At 40.1% G+C, this 23,304-nt stretch overlaps 1 protein-coding gene across 1 annotated transcript; it reads right to left on the bottom strand.

The window, feature by feature from the left end:
- Positions 1-975: 975 nt before the first annotated feature.
- On the bottom strand, positions 976-23,187 carry l3mbtl1 (L3MBTL histone methyl-lysine binding protein 1). Its single transcript, XM_049580613.1, has 22 exons — positions 22,998-23,187; positions 21,533-21,731; positions 19,584-19,771; positions 16,326-16,455; positions 15,101-15,263; positions 14,726-14,870; positions 12,861-12,909; positions 12,244-12,332; positions 11,608-11,712; positions 11,301-11,436; positions 8,556-8,647; positions 8,099-8,250; positions 7,313-7,389; positions 6,929-7,014; positions 6,159-6,269; positions 5,689-5,830; positions 4,887-4,989; positions 4,192-4,380; positions 4,051-4,100; positions 3,592-3,749; positions 3,438-3,500; positions 976-1,973 (listed from the first exon to the last, which is right to left on the bottom strand). The coding sequence occupies exons 2-22, from the start codon at positions 21,699-21,701 to the stop codon at positions 1,839-1,841; spliced, it is 2,532 nt and encodes an 843-aa protein (XP_049436570.1). The 5' UTR covers positions 21,702-21,731; positions 22,998-23,187; the 3' UTR covers positions 976-1,838.
- Positions 23,188-23,304: the final 117 nt, after the last annotated feature.

The following is a 23,304-nucleotide window of genomic DNA, read 5'->3' on the forward strand; positions in this document are numbered from 1 at the left end:
CAGAATACAGTACTTCTGTCTCGACTTTTTTATTGCACAAAACATGAGGCTTCTAGGAGCCTCACTGACCAGCCTCGTCTACTGCATTTAACTCCTCCTTTTGGCCACATTTCCCCCACCCACCCCACTGTCCACACTCCTCCCCTTCTCCTTCCTTTTCTTAACCTTCATATTTTCCACAATTCATACAGAATTTCAGTATTTTCCCACATTTTGTTGATTTCATCTGCCATGTCAGGGGCTTTTGAACTAGTTCAAATCTAGGTATAGTACTCATGAAAAATGTTGTCATGTGCAAACTTTTTTTCCCCATAAAGTATCTTGAGTTCCCCTCTTCCAGGTAATGGATACAGTTTCAACTGGCCTGTGTTAAAAGAACAGTTTTCCTCCTATCTGTAGTGCTAATTAGCAGTCTAGATGTGTGTTGGAGACATTGGCTGTCGAGATGTCTGCCTTCTCTCCAATATAATGGAACTAGAAGGCACTCAGCTTGTGGTGCTCAAAGAGCTAAGAAAGATGTTTGAGAAACTCAACAGCAATGTCTCTCTCCAGAAATCATGGCATGGTTACTCAAGATAATCCACAGACCTTGTTGTGAGCAGTTTCATGTAGGAACTATTTTCTTTATACCAGGGGGACCCACCAACCGTATCACTGTGCTGAAAGGCATGCGCATCCACTGCTAGCTCACATAGCACCATTGAGCTAGCTAACGAGCTCAGACAATGGGGACGTCATTAATGTTTACATCTTGCCCTGTCCCAAGCACGAGCCTCTCGTCCATGAATAATTGCATGCTTCCTTCTGAGCAGTGATACGATTAATGTGTGTAGTTTGGTAGGGAGAAAGTAGTTCCTACATGAAACTCCTTACAACAAGGTCTGCGGATTATCTTGAGTAACAGGTCATAACTTCTGGAAAGAGTAATTGCTGTTGGGTTTTTGGCGCTTTGAGCACCACAAACCGAGTGCCATCTAGTTCCATTACATTCAAGAAAAGGCAGACATCTCTACGGCCGCAATCTCCAACATTCAGCAACTCCCTATCAACTGATAAATAGCACTACAGGTATAAGGAAAAATATGTACTGATACATATTGATTTGGGGTAAACTGTCCCTCAATAGAAATAGAACTCATTCAGGAAGTAAAGTACAAATAGTACTAGTATCTCCTGAGTAGCTGTGAGCAGCAACAAGATACTGATGCCAAGAACCAGAGAGGAACGTAACAGATATTCAAAAAATCTGTTTTCATCCACTTTTGATGCACCTTCCCTATATTGATTCAGAACTTAACACACCTCAGCTGAGTGTAGAAAACTTTTTGCAAAATCTGATTTTTGGTTTGAATTTCTACTATTTCCATTTAGGCCTTTAATGCACAAAGTAGAACTCAGCATTAAAAACAGGTGGTTGGAGATTGACTTATTAGTCAGACGTACCATATACTGGCAGATGTGTCACAGGTGTGAAACATTAGCTGTGAGGTTTGGACGGTAATGATGTGAACACCTCCAAACTCTAAAAGCTTCCAATGTTCCACCTCCCCTTCATCAGCCTCCTTCTGCCCACCCCCCACACCACTTTGTCCATCATCTTTATGACATTACTCTCAAAAAAAAATATCTTTATTTTCTCATTTCCTTTCTATTCCAACCTCTCCTTTATTTCCCCTTAACCCTGATCGCACCTTATCACCCCCTCCCCCCCTCCCTCTCTCTGATGGGTACAGGACACCAAACACATGAAAAAGGGGACAGGGTCTTTTCCCTGCAACAGAATGAATTTGGCACATGATGATTGGCGGCCCAACGCCTCCAGTACGATGAGGGCAGGATCACTTGAGTACCTCGTCTGTGCTCTTGAACATGAGAATGGCGTTGGAGATCTTGAGGGCGGGGCCTAGCTTGATGCTCATGATCTTCACAATGTCGGTCTGGGTCAGCAGCAGGAAGGCCTCCCCGTCAATCATCTGGGGAGACGGAGATAAAACAGTGGTGATGCAACTGGATGTAGAGGTGAGAGGTCAAGAAAAGGTTTGTTTGTCTGTAATGGGTACATGGGGGGTGGACAAATGAACAGAAATACCTTAATAATAAAATACATGGTCAGAGGTGTTCACTTAAATCAATTTTGATTTCTGACACTATACTTTATGGTGTTTCTTTTTTAAAAGATGTTTTTTTTTGTATTTCTTGTTTATTGGACAGTAACAGTGAAGAGGTAGAGAGGAAACAGGAAAGAAAGAGAGGGGAGCACGAAATGCAACAAACGTCCCCAGTTGAAATGGAACCACCAATTTTGCAGCTATGTGGCATGCACTGTAACCACTCGGCTGCACAGACACTCTGTGTTTGTAGTATTAAGCAATTGTCCTGTCATGTGTCTTACAGTGCATGTTACCTGAACTGAAAGTAGTATTTGGACCCTTTACTTAAAGGTCTACTGTGTAGGATTTAGTGACATCTAGTGGTGAGATTACAGAACTGAAAATTCTCCTGTGTGCCTAGCGTGCTTGAGAACTACAGTACACACAACATGGCAGGCTCCATGGAAGAGGACCCGCACCATATGTAGATATGAACAGCACATTTTAAGGTAGCGACAAAACAAAGATTCTGAGTTTCAGGTGATTTTTACACTGATGGAAACATAGTTATGAATATTACATTCCATTTCTACCAATAAATGCTCCTAAATCAACACACTGGGCCTTTCAGTAAAAGTACCAATACAACAAAGTAAAATATTTTACAATAAGTCAAAGTCCTGCATTAAAAATCCCTAGGAAATAAACATACAGAAGAGCTGTACAAAGAATGCTGTTGCGTCAATGCATGATTTTACTGCTGTAGCTGGTCCATATGGAGCTACTTTTAATCACTTTATATAATCTGAGGGGTTGTGAGATGATTAACAGGAGAGGAAAGATGAAATAACAAATAACTTCTGTTGCACAAATGTGTGTTCCTTCAGCAATTTTCTCATATCTCTCATAATTTGACCTTTCAGGGCCTCAAATAGTTGTTTCAGTAAAACCATGTGAGTAGTTTAAAGGGGAAATGTCTCTGCTAATAACTCATCTGACATAAAATATGGAGCCTGAATCAGACACAGATTTCTTGTGAGAGCCAAAAGGCTGGGAACCACTGGTTTAATCTTAACAATGCACTGTATTTAATCTAAAAAGTAACTAATAACTATATTTCTCAAGTAGCATAAATCAAAAATACTCAAGTAAAGGGCTTTAAAATAGTACCAGTAAATTCTGAGTACTTGCAAATGTACTTAGTGACTTTCTAACATTGACTGCTTAGTGTGGCAAGTAGACACTCTCCACTGAAAGACACTTTCACGTCTGCACTGTAACATGACAGTAAATGCTGTAAAGGACGGTCTACATTTAAATACGTGTATAGCAACTCTGTGGTCCCACCTCTTCTTTGAAGAGACGAGCCTGTTCTTCACAGCCGATTAGATTCTGGACAAACCTGAAGACCTGCGGGGCAACCACATCATTGTTCAAACAGTCAAATCAGCCAGAGAAAGAGAATACATAAATATGTGGTTATGTGATGAAGTTCACTCACCTCTTCAACGCTCCATGCTGCCACCTGGCTGGCATGAATGCCCTGAACGCCGGGCAGCAGCTTACAGTGCTGCTCCCAGCACAGAGACAGAGTCCTATCTGACTGACTGCTCAGAGCTGACATGAACAGGGACGGATACACACCCTCGGAGGACATGTCTGAGGACAAACACACACACACACACACACACACACACACACAGTAACAATCCCACAATTCCAGTTTGACCATTTTCATGCCAAAAATGTAAAGTTAAAGAAAAGCATGACTTGACTGTGTTGCATCTCGGGACAGATACGAGCCTGGGACAACATTTACACCTGCAGCTTTCCACTGAAATCCATAATAAGCTCCTAAAATAGGATAAAGCTACATGTTTGACAGATGAGCAGTCCTGAAGCTGCAGAGTAAAATCCTCTCATCAAAGTGGGATATGTGTGATGCATTGAGAAAACTCACTCTGGTAGTCTCTCTGCTGGTTCTTCCTGTATTTGGGAGGACGGCCAATCCTGAAATCAGAGGAAAAGATAAATATGAGACAAATGCATACATGCATGCATACACACACTCTCACACACACACACACACACAAATTTTTACCTGCCACGGTAATGGGTCTTCTTGGTCCTCTGGCCAAAGAACAGGGTCCTCTTGCACTCTGAGTCTGACAGCTCAGCCTTCAGCCTGCCCTGGTTACGCTCAGCCAATGGGCAGCCGGATATGCAGTGATGGGCAGTGAAACGACCGGTCACATGGCCTGAACCATCACAACCAGGAGTTGGACACTTCCTGTTTCAAAGACAGAGCCCCGCAGTCCATTATAAGAAGATGTAAAATTTCAAATATGTTTTCTGCTGCTCAAAACTGATGTCAGGTATTGATGTGTTTTTTGAATGGTTGGCCTCTGACCTCATTACAGAAAAATATCCTCACTGCATTTAGGAAAAGGGGCTCCAGGTCAAAGTTGAACCCGGGCCAGGACTCAGCATACATGGGGCGCACTCTACCAGCTTAGCTAGAGGCTGCCCCCATAGTTAGGGATAGGATAAGATAGGAGGTCTAAGACATAACCATGAGTTCAGGAATTTCTTTTGTAATACAAAGACAAGATTCTTCCTATCTTTAAAATTTGAGTGAATATAAGACAAGCAGTTAGGAAACATGTTTCTGTAATACCAACAGTCCTAAATGTTATCCTATGCTGCGACGAGGCAGATTTCAGACTGAGGAAGTTTCTTTAATGAGGCCCCTGGCGAATGATGCTTGTATTAAATGACCTTATCAGTTTAGCTGACCTGTTGTGGAAGCTGTACTTGTTGGCTCTGGGATGGCTGATGGGCTTACAGGGAACAGAGGAGGGGTAGGTGGACTGGCCTGTAGCAGGAGGCTCCCTCACACCTACGTAGATTCAAATATACACAGATGAAGCCTCACACATATACATATACAAGTGGTGCTCACAGACCCTCTTGCACCAGACATTTTGACTTGTCATAGCAGGAAAGCACAGGTGTTAAAAATATCATCAGTGGTGGCTTTGTCTTATAATAGTGTCCCAGTAAGCCCTGACAGTGTCACAGTGAGACAGCATGCACAATACCAGGACTCTGAAACTGAAGCAGCTAAATGGAATTCAGCCATCATCAATTTTATTTTTTACACCTGCACTTTTCCTACGTTGAAAACAAAAATAGAATCATAAATAACAACATGGGTAAATAAATCAACAAATAAGCAAATGAGTAAAGGGTGGAATTTATAAATCAGGATTGGCAGGATAGTTTTAAGTGGGAAACAAATTGGTGTATTCATATTGCAAAAAATTACAGCTGTATACAGTAAATAACAGTAAATAACAAATAGTTTAAAAAAAATTAAAGATTTAAATTAGCATTCAAATTTACCATTGGTTTTGTCTTTTACTTTTTCATTTGCCAGTTTAATCTTCATTTACATGACCCTGGGGGCTGAATTTAGCTACAAAAGAGCACAAAATATTTATTTTTGCTACGATGCTATGCTAGCTATCAAGAATAACTTTGATTTGAATTTTGAAGAACATCAACTTCCAGTTTTGACTGAAGTGCTGGTTGCTACCATGTGGCTGCTGTGTTTTGGTGTCCCGTGGAGGAACTTTGAGCGGGTGACTGGTCGCCTCACACCAGCCTGCTGGGTGGATGTCGTGGTGATCTGAGTCCATCCACTCATCATAGACATGACTCCAGCCGTCATAATGGACCTGACGGAGGAATAGAAACATAAAATGCTGTAGCTACATGCGCACAAAAACGCTTAAATGCCGACAGTTCAACTTGTTTAATGGGTCCAGGGTTGGTTAGAAAGATGACCATTACAGCATCAGTACATGCAAGATCTCATTCCAGCGGGCAAATCGAACCCATTAGCTCAAGGCCACAACGACAGCTGAAGGAGCTTGAGACATTTCAGACTCTATTACACACATATTAGATCATAACCTTCATAACCTCGTTTAGTACTAAAATGTTCAAGCTGACCACATACACACACACACACATACACACACACACACACACACAGAATATAACCTTAATGCGGTGAGTCTCGACTTCCTCAACTGTAGCCACTCTGATCAGACCAGGACTTCTCTTGTCCACAGCCTCCAGTTTCATCTGTGGCTGGAAGCTGTGGGCCGGACGCTGGAGACAAGAAAACACATTAACTTGTAAGTTCAGTCAAACCACCAAACATGTCAGATATACTTTCCATAAAGCGTTGACTTTACTTGCACCAAACATCATTCCTACTACTTAAATTCTACAATTTCAAACAACTATTTTTTGTATTTTGGGGGGTATTTAATGCCCTTTATTAAAGATTTTTCAACAGAGACAGATGACAGGGAATGAGGGGCGAAAGATGGGAGAACACATGTGACAAAGGTTATATAAACACATAAACAATGCCAGCTGTAATGAAATTCATACTGTAAGTAGATGATTTGACAGGGAGTATAACAAACCATGCTTCTCATTATTTTTTTTTAAAGATATTTTTTTGGACATTTTTTGCCTTTAATGGACAGGACAGTTAAGTGTGAAAGGGGGAGAGAGAGAGGGGATGACATGCAGCAAAGGGCCACAGGCTAGACTTGAACCCGGGCCGCTGCGGTAACAGCCTTGTACATGGGGCGCCTGCTCTACCACTAAGCCACCGACGCCCCGCTTCTCATTATTCTTAATTAGTCTGGCATTTTCAGTCTCTTAACTCTGGCTCTGCCTTCATTATCGCTGTTCCTCCAGCCAGTAACACAGATATAAAATCAAAATAAAATTGGACATTTTTTCTTTGATCTTACCACTTTAAAGGCGTCAGCGGCCACTGCCTTGGAACCAGTCTCCTCCAGGTAGTGAGACCAGGAGAACCGGCCCTGGTCTGGGTAATCTGGTGCAGCAAAAAATACATTTATACCAACAAACATTAAAATCAAACCCCTACATATTCTTCTTTTTTTGTGCTTATCTTTGCAAATATATCAAAGTTCACCCTCTAAAGTTTATTGAAACAAGTAGATTTCAGGTGCATAGTATATTAAATGTTCTCCAAAATCACAGTTTCATAGAAGAGAAAGGAACAAAAGGATGAGAGAGATAAGTGAGCAGAGTTGTTTTAAAAGTTAATGACCCATGTTACAGCTCTGAACATGATTAAATTAATGATTAACAGGGAACACACTGGTCACCTTGGGGTGGTGTTAGGGGGAGGTTCCTCTCCTGGCACCAACCAATAGGGTGAATGTACGGACTGCTGGAATCACACCTGTATATTTTGATAAACAACAACATCCAGTAGTTAGATAGTCTCAATGTGAGAAAAGCTCAATAACTGGCAGGTTTTCAAGCTTTTACTGTGGATTTTGCTGATGTTTACTTAAAGCTCTACGCTATCACTGAATCAAATAACTACACATAATGTGAAAGGCGAGAACTATCACCCAACAGTACAGCTCTACTGAGCTGGTCAACCTCCTTTAGCTCACTGTTTTGGTTTATGACACTTGAACCCTATTATTAACCCAGTTTCTAGCAGCACCTCTTTTCAACACAGTGATTAAAGCTTTGTATGTTATATAAGAAAAAAAATTATAAGAACAACACAGTAAGCAGCTAGTGAGTTAAGAAAGTGTAGCATCTACAGCTGAAATGGTTGAGACCAAACTAGAGATAAAAGGAGAGCAAATTTTTAACTAGTATTCATCAGGTTAACAAAAATACAACTACATAATGAATGCTTCTGTTAGCTCCTCTACATGGTAACATATGCTATATAGGTGTCAGTTTGTATTTGAGATGTTCTGACAGACAGACAGACAGATTGGACAGTTCAACCTACTCTGCTTTAGCAAGTTAACAGAATATCACAAACTTCAGTTTCTCCACAGATGCTCAGTAACATATATCTTCTAAATTCTTTCTTTACTTGTTTTCCAAAGCCCATACTGTACATCTCCAATATATCTAAGGCCTACCAGTAGTCGTAAGTGTCATCCCAGTTGTCAAAATGAACCAGGAAGCGGTCGTCCACCACATCGGTGACAGTTGCTACACAGATGAGGGATGGGTTCATTCGGTCGACGGCCTCCAGCTTCATTCCTATCTCGAAACTGCACTTCACATCAGTCTAAACAGAAAGCAGAAATATTAGAAATAATGTGTCAAGTGCACATAAGGACATAGCGACAGACAACGCTGTGGACTAGCTGATAAATGATGTGAATGTTTATGAAAAACCGACTTTGGCACTTTTTGGGCTTTGGTTATTACTTTTTAGTTAAATTTAAACATTTCATGAGAGAGATAGAGAGAAGTCTGTTTTATTGTAACAGCTTCTCATCAAAGTTGGAGTTTTCTCAACCCCAAATCATTCACCTCATCATTCATGCTTGTAGATAATACAACTACCGTATATTATATAGTGGCAGTTACCCTCCCAGGACTGGCAAAGAGTTCTTTGGGCGCCACTTGTGCTTTAGTCATTCTCAGGTAGTTGGTCCAGGTGAACTCCTCCTCTTTACAGCCTGCAGAAAAACAGATAAAAGGAGAAGATCAAAATTATTAATATTTGGTGAAACATCCCATTATTTAAAGGACTACTTAAACCACAGAACAACCATTTGTATATCAACTACTTACCTCATGTTACATTAATTTGGTGAAGAAAACTTTGTTTTTCTCCCATGTCTCGTGTGAACGAAGAATTTAAAAAAAAAGTGAATATTCCTAATGAACTGCAGTAATAGTGGGCCGTGTTTATATCTAAATATCAGTTTACTAACATTCACACAACCCCTGCAGTATAATCCAAGTCTAATTTATCCAGTTGTATGGTCAGCTCTTCCCAAACACATGCATTTTTTTTGCTAAAAAAGTAATATTTAAAATACTTCTGTAAAAACAATCCCCAGCATGCATTTGAACTCTGCTCAATAAAATGCACAGGCACAGGTCAAATGCACATACTTGCTCAGGTGCGCTCCTCATATGCGGAAGTGTTTTAAATAGTAAGGTTTTAGAGAAAATGCATGTGTTGGGGAAGTACTGAACATACAACTGGATAAATTAGAAATGGATTATATACAGTATCTCACATAAGTGAGTACACCCCTCCCATTTTTGCAAATATTTCATTATATCTTGTCATGGGACAACACTATAGAAATGACACTTTGATATAACTTAAAGTAGTCAGTGTACAGCTTGTATAGTAGTATAGATTTACCTTCCTCTGAAAATTACTCAAAACACAGCCATCAACATCTAAACAGCTGGCAACATAAGTGAGTACACCCCACAGTGAACATGTCCAAATTGTGCCTAAAGTGTCAATATTTTGTGTGCCAACCATTATTATCTAGCACTGCCTTAACCCTTTTGGGCATGGAATTCACCAGAGCTCACAGGTTGCTTCAGGAATCCTCTCCCACTCCTCCATGATGACATCATGGAGCAGATCGATTTGAAGACACCTTGCGCTACCCCACCTTCAGCTTGAGGATGGCCCACAGGTGCACAGGTGAGTTTAGGGCTGGATACATACTTGGCCAGTCCATCACCTTCACCTTCAGCTTCCTCAGCAAGGCAGTTGTCATCTACTAGGTGTGTTTTGGGTCATTATCATGTTAGAAAACTGCACTGCAGCTCAGTTTCCGAAGAGGGGCGATCATGCTCTGCTTGGAATTCATGTTTCCCTAAATGAACCGAGCTCCTCAGAGCCGGCAGCACTCATGCAGCCCTAAACCGTGACCCAAAACACACCTGGTAGATGACAACTGCCTTGCTGAGGAAGCTGAAGGTGAAGGTGATGGACTGGCCAAGTATGTATCCAGCCCTAAACTCACCTGTGCACCTGTGGGGCATCCTCAAGCTGAAGGTGGGGTAGCGTAAGGTGTCTTCATATCCATCTGCTCCATGATGTCATCGTGGAGGAGTGGGAGAGGATTCCTGAAGCAACCTGTGAGCTCTGGTGAATTCCATGCCCAAAAGGGTTAAGGCAGTGCTAGATAATAATGGTTGGCACACAAAATATTGACACTTTAGGCACAATTTAGACATGTTCACTGTGGGGTGTACTCACTTATGTTGCCAGCTGTTTAGATGTTGATGGCTGTGTTTTGAGTAATTTTCAGAGGAAGGTAAATCTATACTACTATACAAGCTGTACACTGACTACTTTAAGTTATACCAAAGTGTCATTTCTATAGTGTTGACCCATGACAAGATATAATAAAATATTTCCAAAAATGGGAGGGGTGTACTCACTTATGTGAGATACTGTAGCAGGAGTTTTGTATGTTTGTTAACGGATGTTTCAGTATAGTTTTGCTGTTGTTAAACATGGACACCCTTCACTTCAATTCATCAAGAATGTTTGTTGTTTTTTGGATTCTTTGTTCACTGTGGAGTCATGTGATAAAACAAAGTTTTCTTCACAAATTCAAAGTAACAGAGGTGAATAATTGATACACAAATTGTCACAAAAAAGTGTTTCTTTAAGGAATAGTTCAAATTTTTGGGAAATACGCTCTGTTGCTTTCTTCCAGTGAGTTAGAAAAGGAGAACTGATATTACCTTTATATCAGTATGTTAAATATGAAGCTACCGCTGGCAGATGGTCAACCTAGCTTAGCATAAAGATTGGAAACAGCTAGCCTTGCTCTAAGGGTAAGAATTCCCCTACCAGCACCTCTAAATGCACTGATCAACATTTAATATGTCATTAGTTTAATATGACAACAAAATGGCTCATTGACTTACTGGAGTGTCACTGTCAATGTGAGGTTGCCAGGCAACTGCACCCGACCAAGAATAAGTTCATTAGTGAGTTTTAGAAGTGCTGTTAGGTGGATTTAGTTACCTTTAGACTAATCTTTATGAACAGATATTGGCAATCGTATGAAGCATCTGTAGCAATAGGACAAGATCTTAGTGTCAGAAGTGTTCTGGTTCTCATTTGTAGACTGATAGCTGATGGTCTGAGATTGCCTTTGGACAGGGAAAGTGAAAATGAATAAATGTGTTTCCCAAAGTACCAGACTCTTCCTAAAGATTTATCCAGAGAAAGATAAAAAGCACAAGTGAAGGACAGGGGTTTTTGTCCATGCTATTTAATTCTCTTTATATTTCATTTACCCTTTGATCTTTAAATATGTCCAAAGTGTTGTGACCTCTGACCTTTGGGAGTGTGCAGTTTGTGTCCTGTGCTCTCACACCAGCCTGCAGCGTGGATGTCGGGGGAGTTGGCATTCACCCAAAAGTCGTGGCAGTCAGAGTAGCCGTCAAAATGAAGCCGCAGCCGGTAACCACAGACCTGGATGATGACATGACACGTTAGAGACACACAAGCAGGCTCAGGAAGGCGAGACTGGGCTGAACTCCTCCTGCATGCAGAGCAGCTTGTAAGTGAATGATGATTTTTAATCCTTAATAATCAGCCCGGCTATTAAGATCCATCAACCGTGTTAATGGACGTCTGGCTCACCTCAGCCACAGTGAGAACAAAGTACATGGACGGATGCTGCGGGTCGATGCCCTCCAGTTTCATCCCCTGCTTGAAGCCGTTTTTCACTGTTGGCACTCTCTGTGTCTAAACGCATGGAACAAAAAAAGAAAACATTGCAGTACAGACTACAGAGATTTACACAAAATGAAGTGAAATAAAGGATGGAGGGAAACTGGATCAGGACAATCAACAAAGAAAAGATTAAAGTAAAGCAAATGGAGATTTCAGCATTCTCATACTGCTTATAATGTTTTTAATCTTTTTCTCCTTGAACAGAAAGTCTCTGCAAGACAAAGCTTGTGTTGCAAAAATGTTTTAATTATTATATAAATAAATAAAATGAAACTCTCTCCCCAGCAATCTGTAACAGAATATTAATGTCTGCCCTTCAGCTGCATGGATCTCATTCTCCCAGGTAAATTTACATTTCTCATTTCCTTTCCCGACAATGCAGCACTATTTTTTCCACTCAGGGCGATAGATGAGTCCCTGTGCTATAGGCAGAGCTGCAGTGGTAGTAAAAAAAGCAGTAAAAAATCATGGGCACACTGGGCGAACCTGAGAGTGCAGTAGCTGAGCCTAAAACTACAGTCTGCATATTAAACTCAATCATACCTCTTGGAAAAGCTTGGTGGGTGCAGCAACAGCTTTGGTTTCCTCCAGATATTGAGCCCATGTCCACTGCTCTGTCTTACTGTCTCCAGCTGCACCAGAAAACACAAATTAAGTAATTAGTTCATTCTTTAAAGAAAGGAAACAAGGGAAGTGAGTTTAATGACCAGAAAACAGTGAAGTGATGAAGGAGGGAAACAGACTCCCTGAGCAGCTAATGTTTGAAGATCCTGTAATTTTCTGCACAAGTTCTGAGTGAACATGTTCATCTCAAAGCATTTACATTCCTCTGTCAGGGAAAGGGTCAGGGAAGGACAAGATAAAAGCATTAAAGACATACAGGGGCTGGATGAAACAGAATTCCTCAACACCATCACATAAAAATGCAACCCACAACTGTTTGATAGTGTCAGAGAGACACTGATTCAGCTTTTTAGGTTGTGTTGAATTGCATCATGTTGTCACTAATATGTTATCATGACCTCACATTACATCTGTGTGTTAGGGGGAAGTAAGAAAGGAGGAAAAACATGTGCTGCACAATAAATAAATGAGCAAACAAACACATAAGAGAATAAAAGATGACATAACAGACAAATGTTAAAAAGGATTAGTCCAACCTCCTCTGATGTGTCTGCTGTCTGCTTTGGAGTCATCCATTTTCTCATCCTAAAAAAACCATACAATAGTTAATATTTATTTCGCATCCTTAAAAACAGATTTAACAAAGTGTTTTGACAGACAAAGCAAACGCAGGATACTTAGAAGGTAACATAACAATAGAAAACCAAACAGTAAGGCCAAGCAAAAGCAAGACAAAATTACTTAGAAAAAGGGCTAGGTGATATGGAGAAAATACCTCGATATGAATATTGTGACGATATTGTAGTGTTTGATATATTATCATCAGTAATGCCGACATAATGATTAAGTGTGTAAAGTTCAGAAAATGACATCACTTTACTGTAATGCAGCCTTTAAAACCAGGAAGAGACCATACTTACGATATTACAATATCCAAAATCTAAAACAATATCTAGTCTCATGTCACATTATCAATATAATATCCATATATTGCCTAGCCCTACTTAGAAATAAATACAAAGAACAACATAAATTAAGGGACACCGATAAAAACACAACATCACATAAGAGCAATTCTATAAAGATAGGTTTTCGTAAGTGATTTAAACAAAATCAATGATTCTGCCAGCCTTATCTCCTCTGGCAGGTTGTTCCAAAGCTGAGGGCCCCTAATGGCAAAGCACAGTCACCTTCAGATCTAATCCTCGACTTATGAACAGCCACAAAGGTCCTGCCAGAGGATCTGAGGCTGCGAACTGGCTCATGTGGGGTCAACATTTCTGCTACACAACTTGGGCCAGACTCAGACGTTTTTTTAAAAGTGATCAGTAAAATCTTAAAATCATTTTTTGTCAAACAGGGAGCCAATAGAGAGAAGCAATGATAAAGGTGATGTGTCTGTTAAAGGGATAGTTTGCCCCCATATCAAAAATACATATTTTTCCTCTCACCTGTATTGCTTTATATCAGTCTAGATTTTTTGGTGTGAGTTGCTGAGTGTTGGAGGTATCCGCTGTAGAGATGTCTGCCTTCTTGCAAATATAGTGGAACTAGATGGCACTCAGCTTGTGGTGCTAAAAGTGCCAAAAAAAATACATCTGAAAAACTCAAAAACAATGTCTCTTTCCAGAAATCATGACCAGTTACTCAAGATAATCCACAGACCTTGTTGTGCGCAGTTTTATGTAGGAACTATTTTCTTTGTACTGAACTACACCTGCCAAATGTATCACTGCACAGAGGGAAGTGTGCATCTACTCATGGATAAGAGACTCGTGCTCCTGACAGCGGAAGATGTAAATATTAATAGCATTCTTGGCTGAGCTGTTAGCTAGCTCAGTGGTGGTAGGTGAGTCAGCAGTAAACGCATACTTCTTTCCACACGATGATTCGGTTGGCGGGTGTAGTTTGGTATAAAGAAAATGGTTCCTGCATGAAACTGCTCACAACAAGGTCTGTGTATTATCTTGACCACACATGGCATGATTTCTCGAAAGAGGCATTGCTGTTAAGTTTTTCAAATGAATTTTTTTGATGCTTTAAGCACCACAAGCTGAGTGCCACCTAGTTACACTATATTCAAGAGAAGGCAGACATCTCTATGTCCAATATCTCCAACATTCGACAACTCACACTAAAACAATCTAGACTGATTAACAGAACTACAGGTAACAGGAAAAATATGTATTTTTGATTTTGGCATGAACTTTCCCTTTAAAACCAGTACTTAGGAGTAGAAAGACAACATAGTCACATAGCAAACAAGCATTTTGTATTATCTGAAAGGACGACTTGTCCTTGGTTGGCTTTATCAACAATATCACTTACAGTACTTTCAGTAATGATATGATAACATCTGTTTACCTCTGGCTGTTAAATGGAGCTAACAATGCTGTCTCACCGTGCCTTCGATGTCAGAGTCTTCCTCTGAGGGACTCAGGTATTCCTTCCTCTTCCTCTTCCTCATGGGTTTCAGGTGATCGGGGTTAAGGGAGGACACCCTCCCGCCTGCTGGCACCTTCTCCACTGTAGCTCCGACACTCCTCCTGAGGTGCAGTGAGGACAGACATAAAACACATCATCTGTAGTCTGTTTCCTTATTTTTTATTATCATGGTATTTATTTGCAATCTTCAACTGACTTTGTTGTACTTTACACTTTTGGTGTACCCTATATGTCTCAACATGTCTACTTCAGTAAGAGATTTATTGGTTTTAAAAAAAACAGCCTCGTAGACGGTATGTGTGCAAGGATAAATGTATGTAGAGATGCATACTTGTCAGTGATGGGCTCTCTGCGTAGCTCCTCTGTGTAGGTCCTCAGAGCTCTGGGATCGTGGTTCTGTTGTCCCACTCCAACCTGAACTTCAGGTTTGAGCGGCACCAACCTCTCCGGCTCCACAGCTGTACCTCTCACAGAGCTGACAGGAGCCAAAACGTCTGACATATAAGAGACAGGTGAAGCTATTAAATGACTGCAGGTGAAGACTGGTGACACAGGTTATAGCTAGTTTGTGACTTTTATGAAAATAAGTTTTTGTCATATTTGCTTAAACAGTCACTGTATCCATAAACTGTTATATGAGACAGACATTCTGTAAAAAATCGTGTCCATCCTCATCCTAATGCTTTTAATAGCATTTGTTAAAATCTGCCGTGGCTCATGACAAACAGCTAATCAGAGCTGAGGAGTCTAACACAGCTGTCAATCATATCAGTCACTGCTCATTAACTGTAGCCAAACTGTCAAACTAGGCAGCGCTGATCAAATATGAAATAAGATTCTCACTGCGTGCCCCATTATTCTCCTCATTTGTTTTCAGAAACTTATTTTAGTGTACTGTTTAGCTATAAAATGAAAGAGTTGGCCCTGCCACCATGTTAGAAACAGTCAAGCTATTTTAAAAACTCAGCACCGCTTGGGCAAACTGTCTTATTCAGCAAATATGATAAAATGTTACCATCTGCAGCTTTAAATTTCAGATCTAAATTAAAATCTCTGCTGTTCTTCTGCGCCTGTGATGGATTTTTATTTCCTTTACTGAATTCATGCAGGTGCTGTTACTGCACTATAAATACATTATAATTTCTCACTATTCCCACTATTTACTTGATTACATTCAACCATTTTTTCCCTCTGGATTTAGATTTTTTTCAAACATGTAAGTGATGCCTGCTTGATATTTTTAACATGAACCTGCAGCTGCACTCTCTTCATTTGTCGAGGGGAGCTCTGCTGCAGCTGATGTAATTATTGCTCAAGTGATCATCTAAAAGGGCACGCTGTAAAATACTTCAAATGACAGTGTAGCCGTGTATAGAAACTAACAGTCCTTAACTCACATGACACCAGCAACACCAGGAAATACACTCTGTTCTTTTAATCCTATCATACAAATCTTTATTGATCAAATGCTTGGTATAATACAGATTCAGATCTATCTAAAACCAAAGCAAAGCAGTCTCTGACGTTACTTCAGCCTTATGTAACCATGACTGTACCTGGCTTGTCTGCTGGAGCACTTTCTGCATCAGCAGATCTCCCAGAAGTCCCTGCTGCTGGTTCAGTGGTGCTGCTGGGGGTCCCTGGGGTGATCAGTGTGCTCAGCGTTCCTACGTCACTCACACAGAACTATGACACACACACAAACACACACACACATCCATCAATGGATCCATCTGTTGAAATGTGTCTTGATGTTTTACGATTACGTTTTGTCTGTTCAACCATTTTTCTCTTCATAACAATCTATCAGACAATTTTTAAAATAAGAAATGTTGCCTGGTTTGTTCCCACGTCCCTGACCTGATCCCATTCTAGCACACTCTCTTTTTAAACAAGCTCTTTATAATATTCAAAGTCTTTCTATGAGCCTTTTACACAGAGATTACACTACAAGGCCGCTACAAAGTCCCTTATTGTGCCTTTGCTTCTTTACACAGCGCCAAACGACACAGACATCATGCCTCCACAGTGTGATTTTGGACAGTGAGCCAGCATCCTGGAGGCAAAAGAGACGCGACGGCCGTGATGTGTAACCCAACAACATCAACCTTCATTGTGACATATAACTTACACACTTACCAAACAATAACACTGCAATAACATGGCAATAACAATCATTAACCATCCCTGCTACATGGTGGTTGATCATGTCCTCTGCTCAAAATGATAAGGGTCATTTTCGCAGCCATTCTTCTTCTTTGAGTTAGCTGCTAACTCCTGTTAGCTTTTTTTTTTTTTTTTTTTTAAACCACAGCCAGGAGACACATATCTTGTCCTCAAAATGTCGCACCTTTCCTACCAAGGTCCTGTCCTGCCAGCTGTCCCTTTAACAAAGACTTTGATTCTGTGCTGCTACTACCGCTTGCTTAGAGACAACACAACTCTTTCCCCCCCACACTGTGGTCGTACCTTTTATACTGAACGGCAAGGCAAAATAAGGGCTCGACATTCCCACCTTGAACTGGCGGTGTAAAAGGGACGAACAGTGCTAACAACAACAACGGTGCTGACAGACCTAACAGTGTTAAATGGGGGAAACCCATTAATGTGAGAAAACGTGTATCTCATTTTAAACTGTGGCCTCCTTTATACTAACCCAGTGCAGCGACTGTCAGTGCTTCCTAATTTTAATGTTACATTTTAATTCTATTCACACACCAGGAATTTATAGCAAAATAAATATCATTTTAATGATTCAGGATTTTAGTGACATATTATTCTTCATTGTTAATGTGGTAACAAGTGTCTCTGAACAACTGAATGTGTAATAGGTGCATGATCAGATTATAACCTGAGCCTCTTAATACAAACATTCTCACCCTGGACTCACAAACCTTTCAGCATCTTTAACTTACCTGATTCATAACCCTCCTACTTTACAGTATGATTTACATTTAATTTGTACTATATGCACTTTGTCCACCCTAACACATGTATATATGGACCTGGTAAACAGACCTGCACTTGTGTAGCGCCCTTCTAATCTTCTCACCACTCAAAGTGTTTTTACACTACAGAATCACATTCATTTATTCACACTGGTAGCCGAGGCTACTGCACAAGGTGCCAACTACCACTCAGTTTAAACAGCCATTGGGAGCATTTTGCTTTTATATGGCAGTTGCCAGTTAAGACAAGCAAGTAGCTTTACCACTTCGCAGTTGCATGCCCTCTTGAACCTGTCAAGTTGCAGATACAGTTTACATCCATGTCTGTGAAAACATGGAAGCTTCACACACATCTTCCCCTGGAAACACATAAGATCTATACAGTCAGCACAGTGTCAAGGTGGACACCCAAGATTAGAGTCCCCCCTTCTGTTCCTGGGTTAAGATGTTAAATATTGACCAGAAATGTATTTTATGCAGAACATTATGATGTCACAGTGATGTTGACCTTTAACCTTTTTGGATATAAAATGTCACCACTACATAATTTTATCCCATTAGACATTTGTGTGAAATTTTGTCGTAGTTATTGTATGAATGCCTGAGTTATAGCCAAAAACATGTTTTGTGAGGTCACATTGACCTTGACCTTTGGCCACCAAATTCGAATCAGTTCATTCTTGAGTCCAAGTATACGTTTGTGTCAAATTTGAGGAAACTCCGGGCCTTCCTTATTATTGCATTTACAAAATGAGAAAGACAAAGGTCACAGTGACCTTTGACCAAAAACTTCTAATCAGTTCATTGTTGAGTCCATGTGGACGTTTGTGCCAAATTTGAAGACATCCAATAACAACCAATAAGGCATTCTTTCCGAAATAGGACAGACGGACAACCCGAAAGCATATTGCCTCCTGCCAAGGCTATCGCTGGCACGGAGGCATAAAAATGCCCTGCCTGCATTCAAATCAAAGATATTATACTACCTGGTACATGATATTTTAACCATTTCCATTCCAAATTCACATCACAGTCCAGATAAAAAAAATAGTAATGACTCTATTTAATGTAGCTGTTAGTTTTAAGGCTAAATTCTTGTGGTGAGCAAAATATATCAGTCATTTCAACATATGATGTGCATACATACAATATATCTCTCCAGATTCTTGACTTAACTTATTGGTTGCAACTCAGCATAATTTTCATTACTGTTTAACTTATAGATTATTGTTAAATAAATTCATTCTTTATTCTGTTGTGTCACGTGGTTGACACAACATTTGTTATTTCTGAATTTTGACTTAGGTAATGACGTTGATTTTCTCTCAAGAACAGTCAAAAAAAACAAAAAACAAAATCAAAACAAATTCAATTTACCAAAATATGAGACATAAAAAAGCAGTCACATCTTCACTTTTTCAATAAAATTTGGTATTTACTTGATAAATTACTAAATGTCTGCAGCATTATCACAGATTAATTTATCCCATAATCGACTGCTGCCCTACTCTCATCAGCACTGATCAGGTAATGTAATATATTCAGCTTTTCATTAATATCTGTCTGTTTTCTGCCGTTTGACTGATGTGCACCTCATTTACTGTCGTCTTGCTGCAGTTGATCTTGTGAACGGAGGTTTCCTGTAGTGTGAGTTATTCTAACTGCTGTGGGAATAAGATCAATGAGACTTTACTAAGTGAGCCACCAGGACGATCTATAAAGCTCTTTGAGAAGAAAACAAGCAAGTGAAAAACAACTTGAATCCTCTCTGTGGATGATGCTGTGAGGGAACTGTAGCTACACCAGGAAGAACAAAATACGGTGTCATTTTCACAACACATATTAAAACCAGAAACATCACGCTACCTTGAGGTTGCTGCTGGGCAGGATGGCCATCCCCTCCTTCCACTCCAGGACATGGACGATGCTACAAGCCCCGCCCACTTGTGCTGTCAGGGTGGGTGTGGCTGTCTCATTGGCCCTGCCTGCTTTACCTGGTTCTCCCACGGCAACAGCTGGAGTCACCTCAAGCTTCTGATGGCCTGTAGCAGGAGCTGAGGAGGGAGACGCATTTAAATTTATTAACTTTCTGCCTCAGGTCGCCCAAGAGAGCACAATCTGTTACCACATCATGTTTTACAGGCATTACATAACTGCATCAGGGAAGGCTGTGATTTTATAAGATGTGCTCTCTTTTATTATCTTAATAACTTATGCTGCTTCCTGCCTATTTTTACTGTAGTTTCTTCTTTCTAGTGTGTATTTTTAATGGTGTGTTGTGTTACATGTTTTTACCTTTGCTGTATATGAGATAAGCCAAAGACAAATTTCCACTGAGGTGGACAATAAAGTCTATCTATCTATCTATCTATCTATCTATGGTCTTAAAAAAAAGAAGCAAATTATTTACCCTTATGGTATAAAAAACCCGAGCCGTACTAGATTCATTTGTTATCCTGTGTTACTAGAGACCAGTATTTCTTCAGATACCCATTAGTAATAACAATAATTTAAAAGAATTTTTCACAGATTTAGAATTGCACATAAAATTTTATCACGATACTTAAGTAATGATAGAATATTATTGCATTTTTTTTCAGCCTGTTCATTTCACTTTAGCCTTTTTTTCTCAGCAAAATGTATCTTGTGAAATGAAAAAGCAATTGATCATTTTATTCTGGTAAGCCACCTAAAGTTTAATGTGTATTTGTAATATTAATAATTTATATAATAAAAAAATTAATATATGGCACTGTGTGACAATACGTTATTGCCACAAAAAATATCGCAATACTATGCCCTATCGATTTTTGCCCCCACACCAAGTACCAACCAAGTTGCCAGAATAAATGTTGGCATTGTTCATTTGTATGTTTCTGCAAACCACAAATATGTAACATTTGTACATTGAATACATTAAATTTGTACATTCCATATGTAGCAGACATGTTGTGTTCCTTCACATTTCAATTTTTAATTTCTGTGTTGTGATAATGCTGTGGTTAGCTTGTGGTTAGGTTTAGGCATTGCTTGACAGTTGTGTTGCCATCCACCATCACACGTACACTAGCATCTGAACCAGAACTTAGAAATTTTGATATCATACATATGAAACATACAAATGCGACAAGTACCCATGGTCTGAGGAAATGTATGATGCCAACATTTTACTCTGGTCAGTGGCTGCTGGTCTGCTCACTTCTTTCTATTGCCATACCAGATGCTGAGCCACGTAACCTCACGTAAGGACTCAGCTCCCTCTGGAGCCACAAAAGGCTTCATACATCTTTTTTCACACATGCAGTTGCACCCCAAAGACCAGGGGACAGACTCTGAGGTGTAAAATCAGTGTTCCCCTTTAAGCTTTCAGCTTAAGACTTTATTGCCATGTTAATTAAGAAAACAGTCAACAGTCAGTTTGTTTCAGTAGATACGCAGAAAAACATAATTATCATTACATCTACACCCCAGTTTCCCCTCTGGGGTTCATTATTATCAATATTATCTTATCTTCCATCTGAATACTTACTCAGAGCCAAGAGAACAATCCATCGCAAGCATCACATTTCGAAGGTGGTACACGCATACTGTGTTCTCACATCAATAAATCACTAATGTAAATATCTAGATATAGAGTTAGAGTTCAGCTACCGCCACTTCAATGTTTGCACTCACTTTTGAATGTTAAAGGAGGTCAGAGGTCAGGGTACATATATAGACTTGTTGAGACTGTAGCCTGTACTTCCACCACCATGTTAAAGGATAGTCTCTGTAAAGCCATGTGACCACACCGTCACCCTCAGACTTGTGCTCACCTGGTAGGAGGAAAGCCGTGGTGGTGTGGGTTTGGGGCCGAGGCTTCTTGGCCACACTTTCAGTCCCACAGATGAGGACGGCCTCGCTGGGGGATGACAAGGAGGACGGGTCCAAAGGGGTGCTTTCGGGTTCTTTGGGTGGAGCCTCCATGTTTACTTTGGCACTCATAACAGCGTCCCTGTCCCTTACTCCGGAGCGCTGGAGAATAAAGAGTATAAGGAACGGGATGCTCTCTGGTACCAAGGACTGACAAGGTAACAGATTTGTAGCACTAACGGTAGAAAGTTTTTTGTTTTTTTTTGGTGGAGTTTTCCTTATCTGAATAGAGGGTGTATGGACAGAGGGTACCGTGTTGTAAATCCATTTCACAATGTAGAGGCCTTTTGGCCTACACAAGTAAACTGACTTGGCTAAAAAGTTATGGGACCTCTGCCCTGCTGTCCTTTGATGGTTTTTACAGGGATTTGATTTATCTCAGTATTTTTCTTGTTCTTTCATCAGTAATTATAGTTGTATTGATACAATGCACATCCATAAAAAGAGACCTAACAGACAATATAAGATAGGCAAAGAGCTGAGCCCACTTAAGTGGATTTCTGAACAAATACAATTATATGACCACTATTTCTAGACTATATGACTATAAAACATCTGCTGCTCATCACTTTTTCTCTCCATTTATACCTTGTGCCTTCATTTTTCCTTAAAATGGCTCAAATTTGGATTAAAATGTAATCTAAAACTACAAGGAAAAAAAACCTTTTATTCATGATTATGCCCATTAAAAAAAGATTAAATAAGTAACTTTTGAGGGTGCCATTTACAGAATGATGGCAGAGCCATCCTCTGTCAAAAGCCCTGACCCCGTGTGACTTTTAACAGCCATCCATTACCCCATATAAAAAAAGGCAATAATGGTGACACACACTCACACACACACACATACACATACATACATATTTACGCACAAGCGTCCAAGTCAACACACACTAAAAAAATACATTTCAGTTAAAATGGCGGAGGCAAAAGAAAAAAATCCTTGAGGCAAAAAAACATATAAAAGCAGTGTTTCAAATCCTGTGAAAATCCCATTTAGTGAAAAATGAACCCTGTCTCCCATTCCGACAGCATCTCAAATGAATGAGCAACATTTTCACCTCACAACAACGTTAAGCGTGTTAGATATTCCAGTAACATCGGCGCGGCTGCTGCTCTTATTTCAAAGTATTTAACTCGACAGGCTAATTAAACGTGTGGCATCATATATTTGTATATGTTGGGATGGAAAGCTTTGTGGTTGATTTTAACCACAACGCCAAAACGCTTTACCTCAACAGATAAAACACATTAACACTTATCCTTTTGTGGCTTAAAGATACCCATGTGTGCCATAATTAGAGAAGCATAATAAAGGTGAAATAATTTCGTGTTTGCAGATCAATTCGGAACTGAAATTTGGCTTACCAGCTATGATCTCCTGCGGCTCCGGGGCTCCGACTGCGCATGCGTGTGCTCCCTGTACAGTCACCGCTCTTTGGCTGTAATGTAACGCCAAAAGACTTCTAGTGCTACCGCTCCACTTTAGATGTGGAAATAATGTAGTGGACTATCGATTAGTCTGGACATCGGAACACTGTTGTTTTTAATTCGTATTTTAAAGACACAGCTTTCGCTTCCGTCTGCAACACATTGATCCCTTTCATTTTTCTAGAAAGGGCCGCCCCTTAATGAAAGAGCATTTATTATATAATTAGCAGGATATAGGTCATGT

This window comes from Epinephelus fuscoguttatus, linkage group LG7, assembly GCF_011397635.1.
Source record: "Epinephelus fuscoguttatus linkage group LG7, E.fuscoguttatus.final_Chr_v1".
Lineage (NCBI taxonomy): Eukaryota > Metazoa > Chordata > Actinopteri > Perciformes > Serranidae > Epinephelus > Epinephelus fuscoguttatus.

Coding starts and splice junctions, on each gene's coding strand:
- l3mbtl1 (XM_049580613.1), bottom strand. CDS start 21,701: ATGAGTGCCAAAGTAAACATGGAGGCTCCACCCAAAGAACCCGAAAGC. Junction 11,437..11,607: donor TTGTTCTCACTGTGGCTGAG/GTGAGCCAGACG, acceptor GTCATCATCCAG/GTCTGTGGTTACCGGCTGCG. Junction 7,015..7,312: donor CCCCCTAACACCACCCCAAG/GTGACCAGTGTG, acceptor TTGCTGCACCAG/ATTACCCAGACCAGGGCCGG.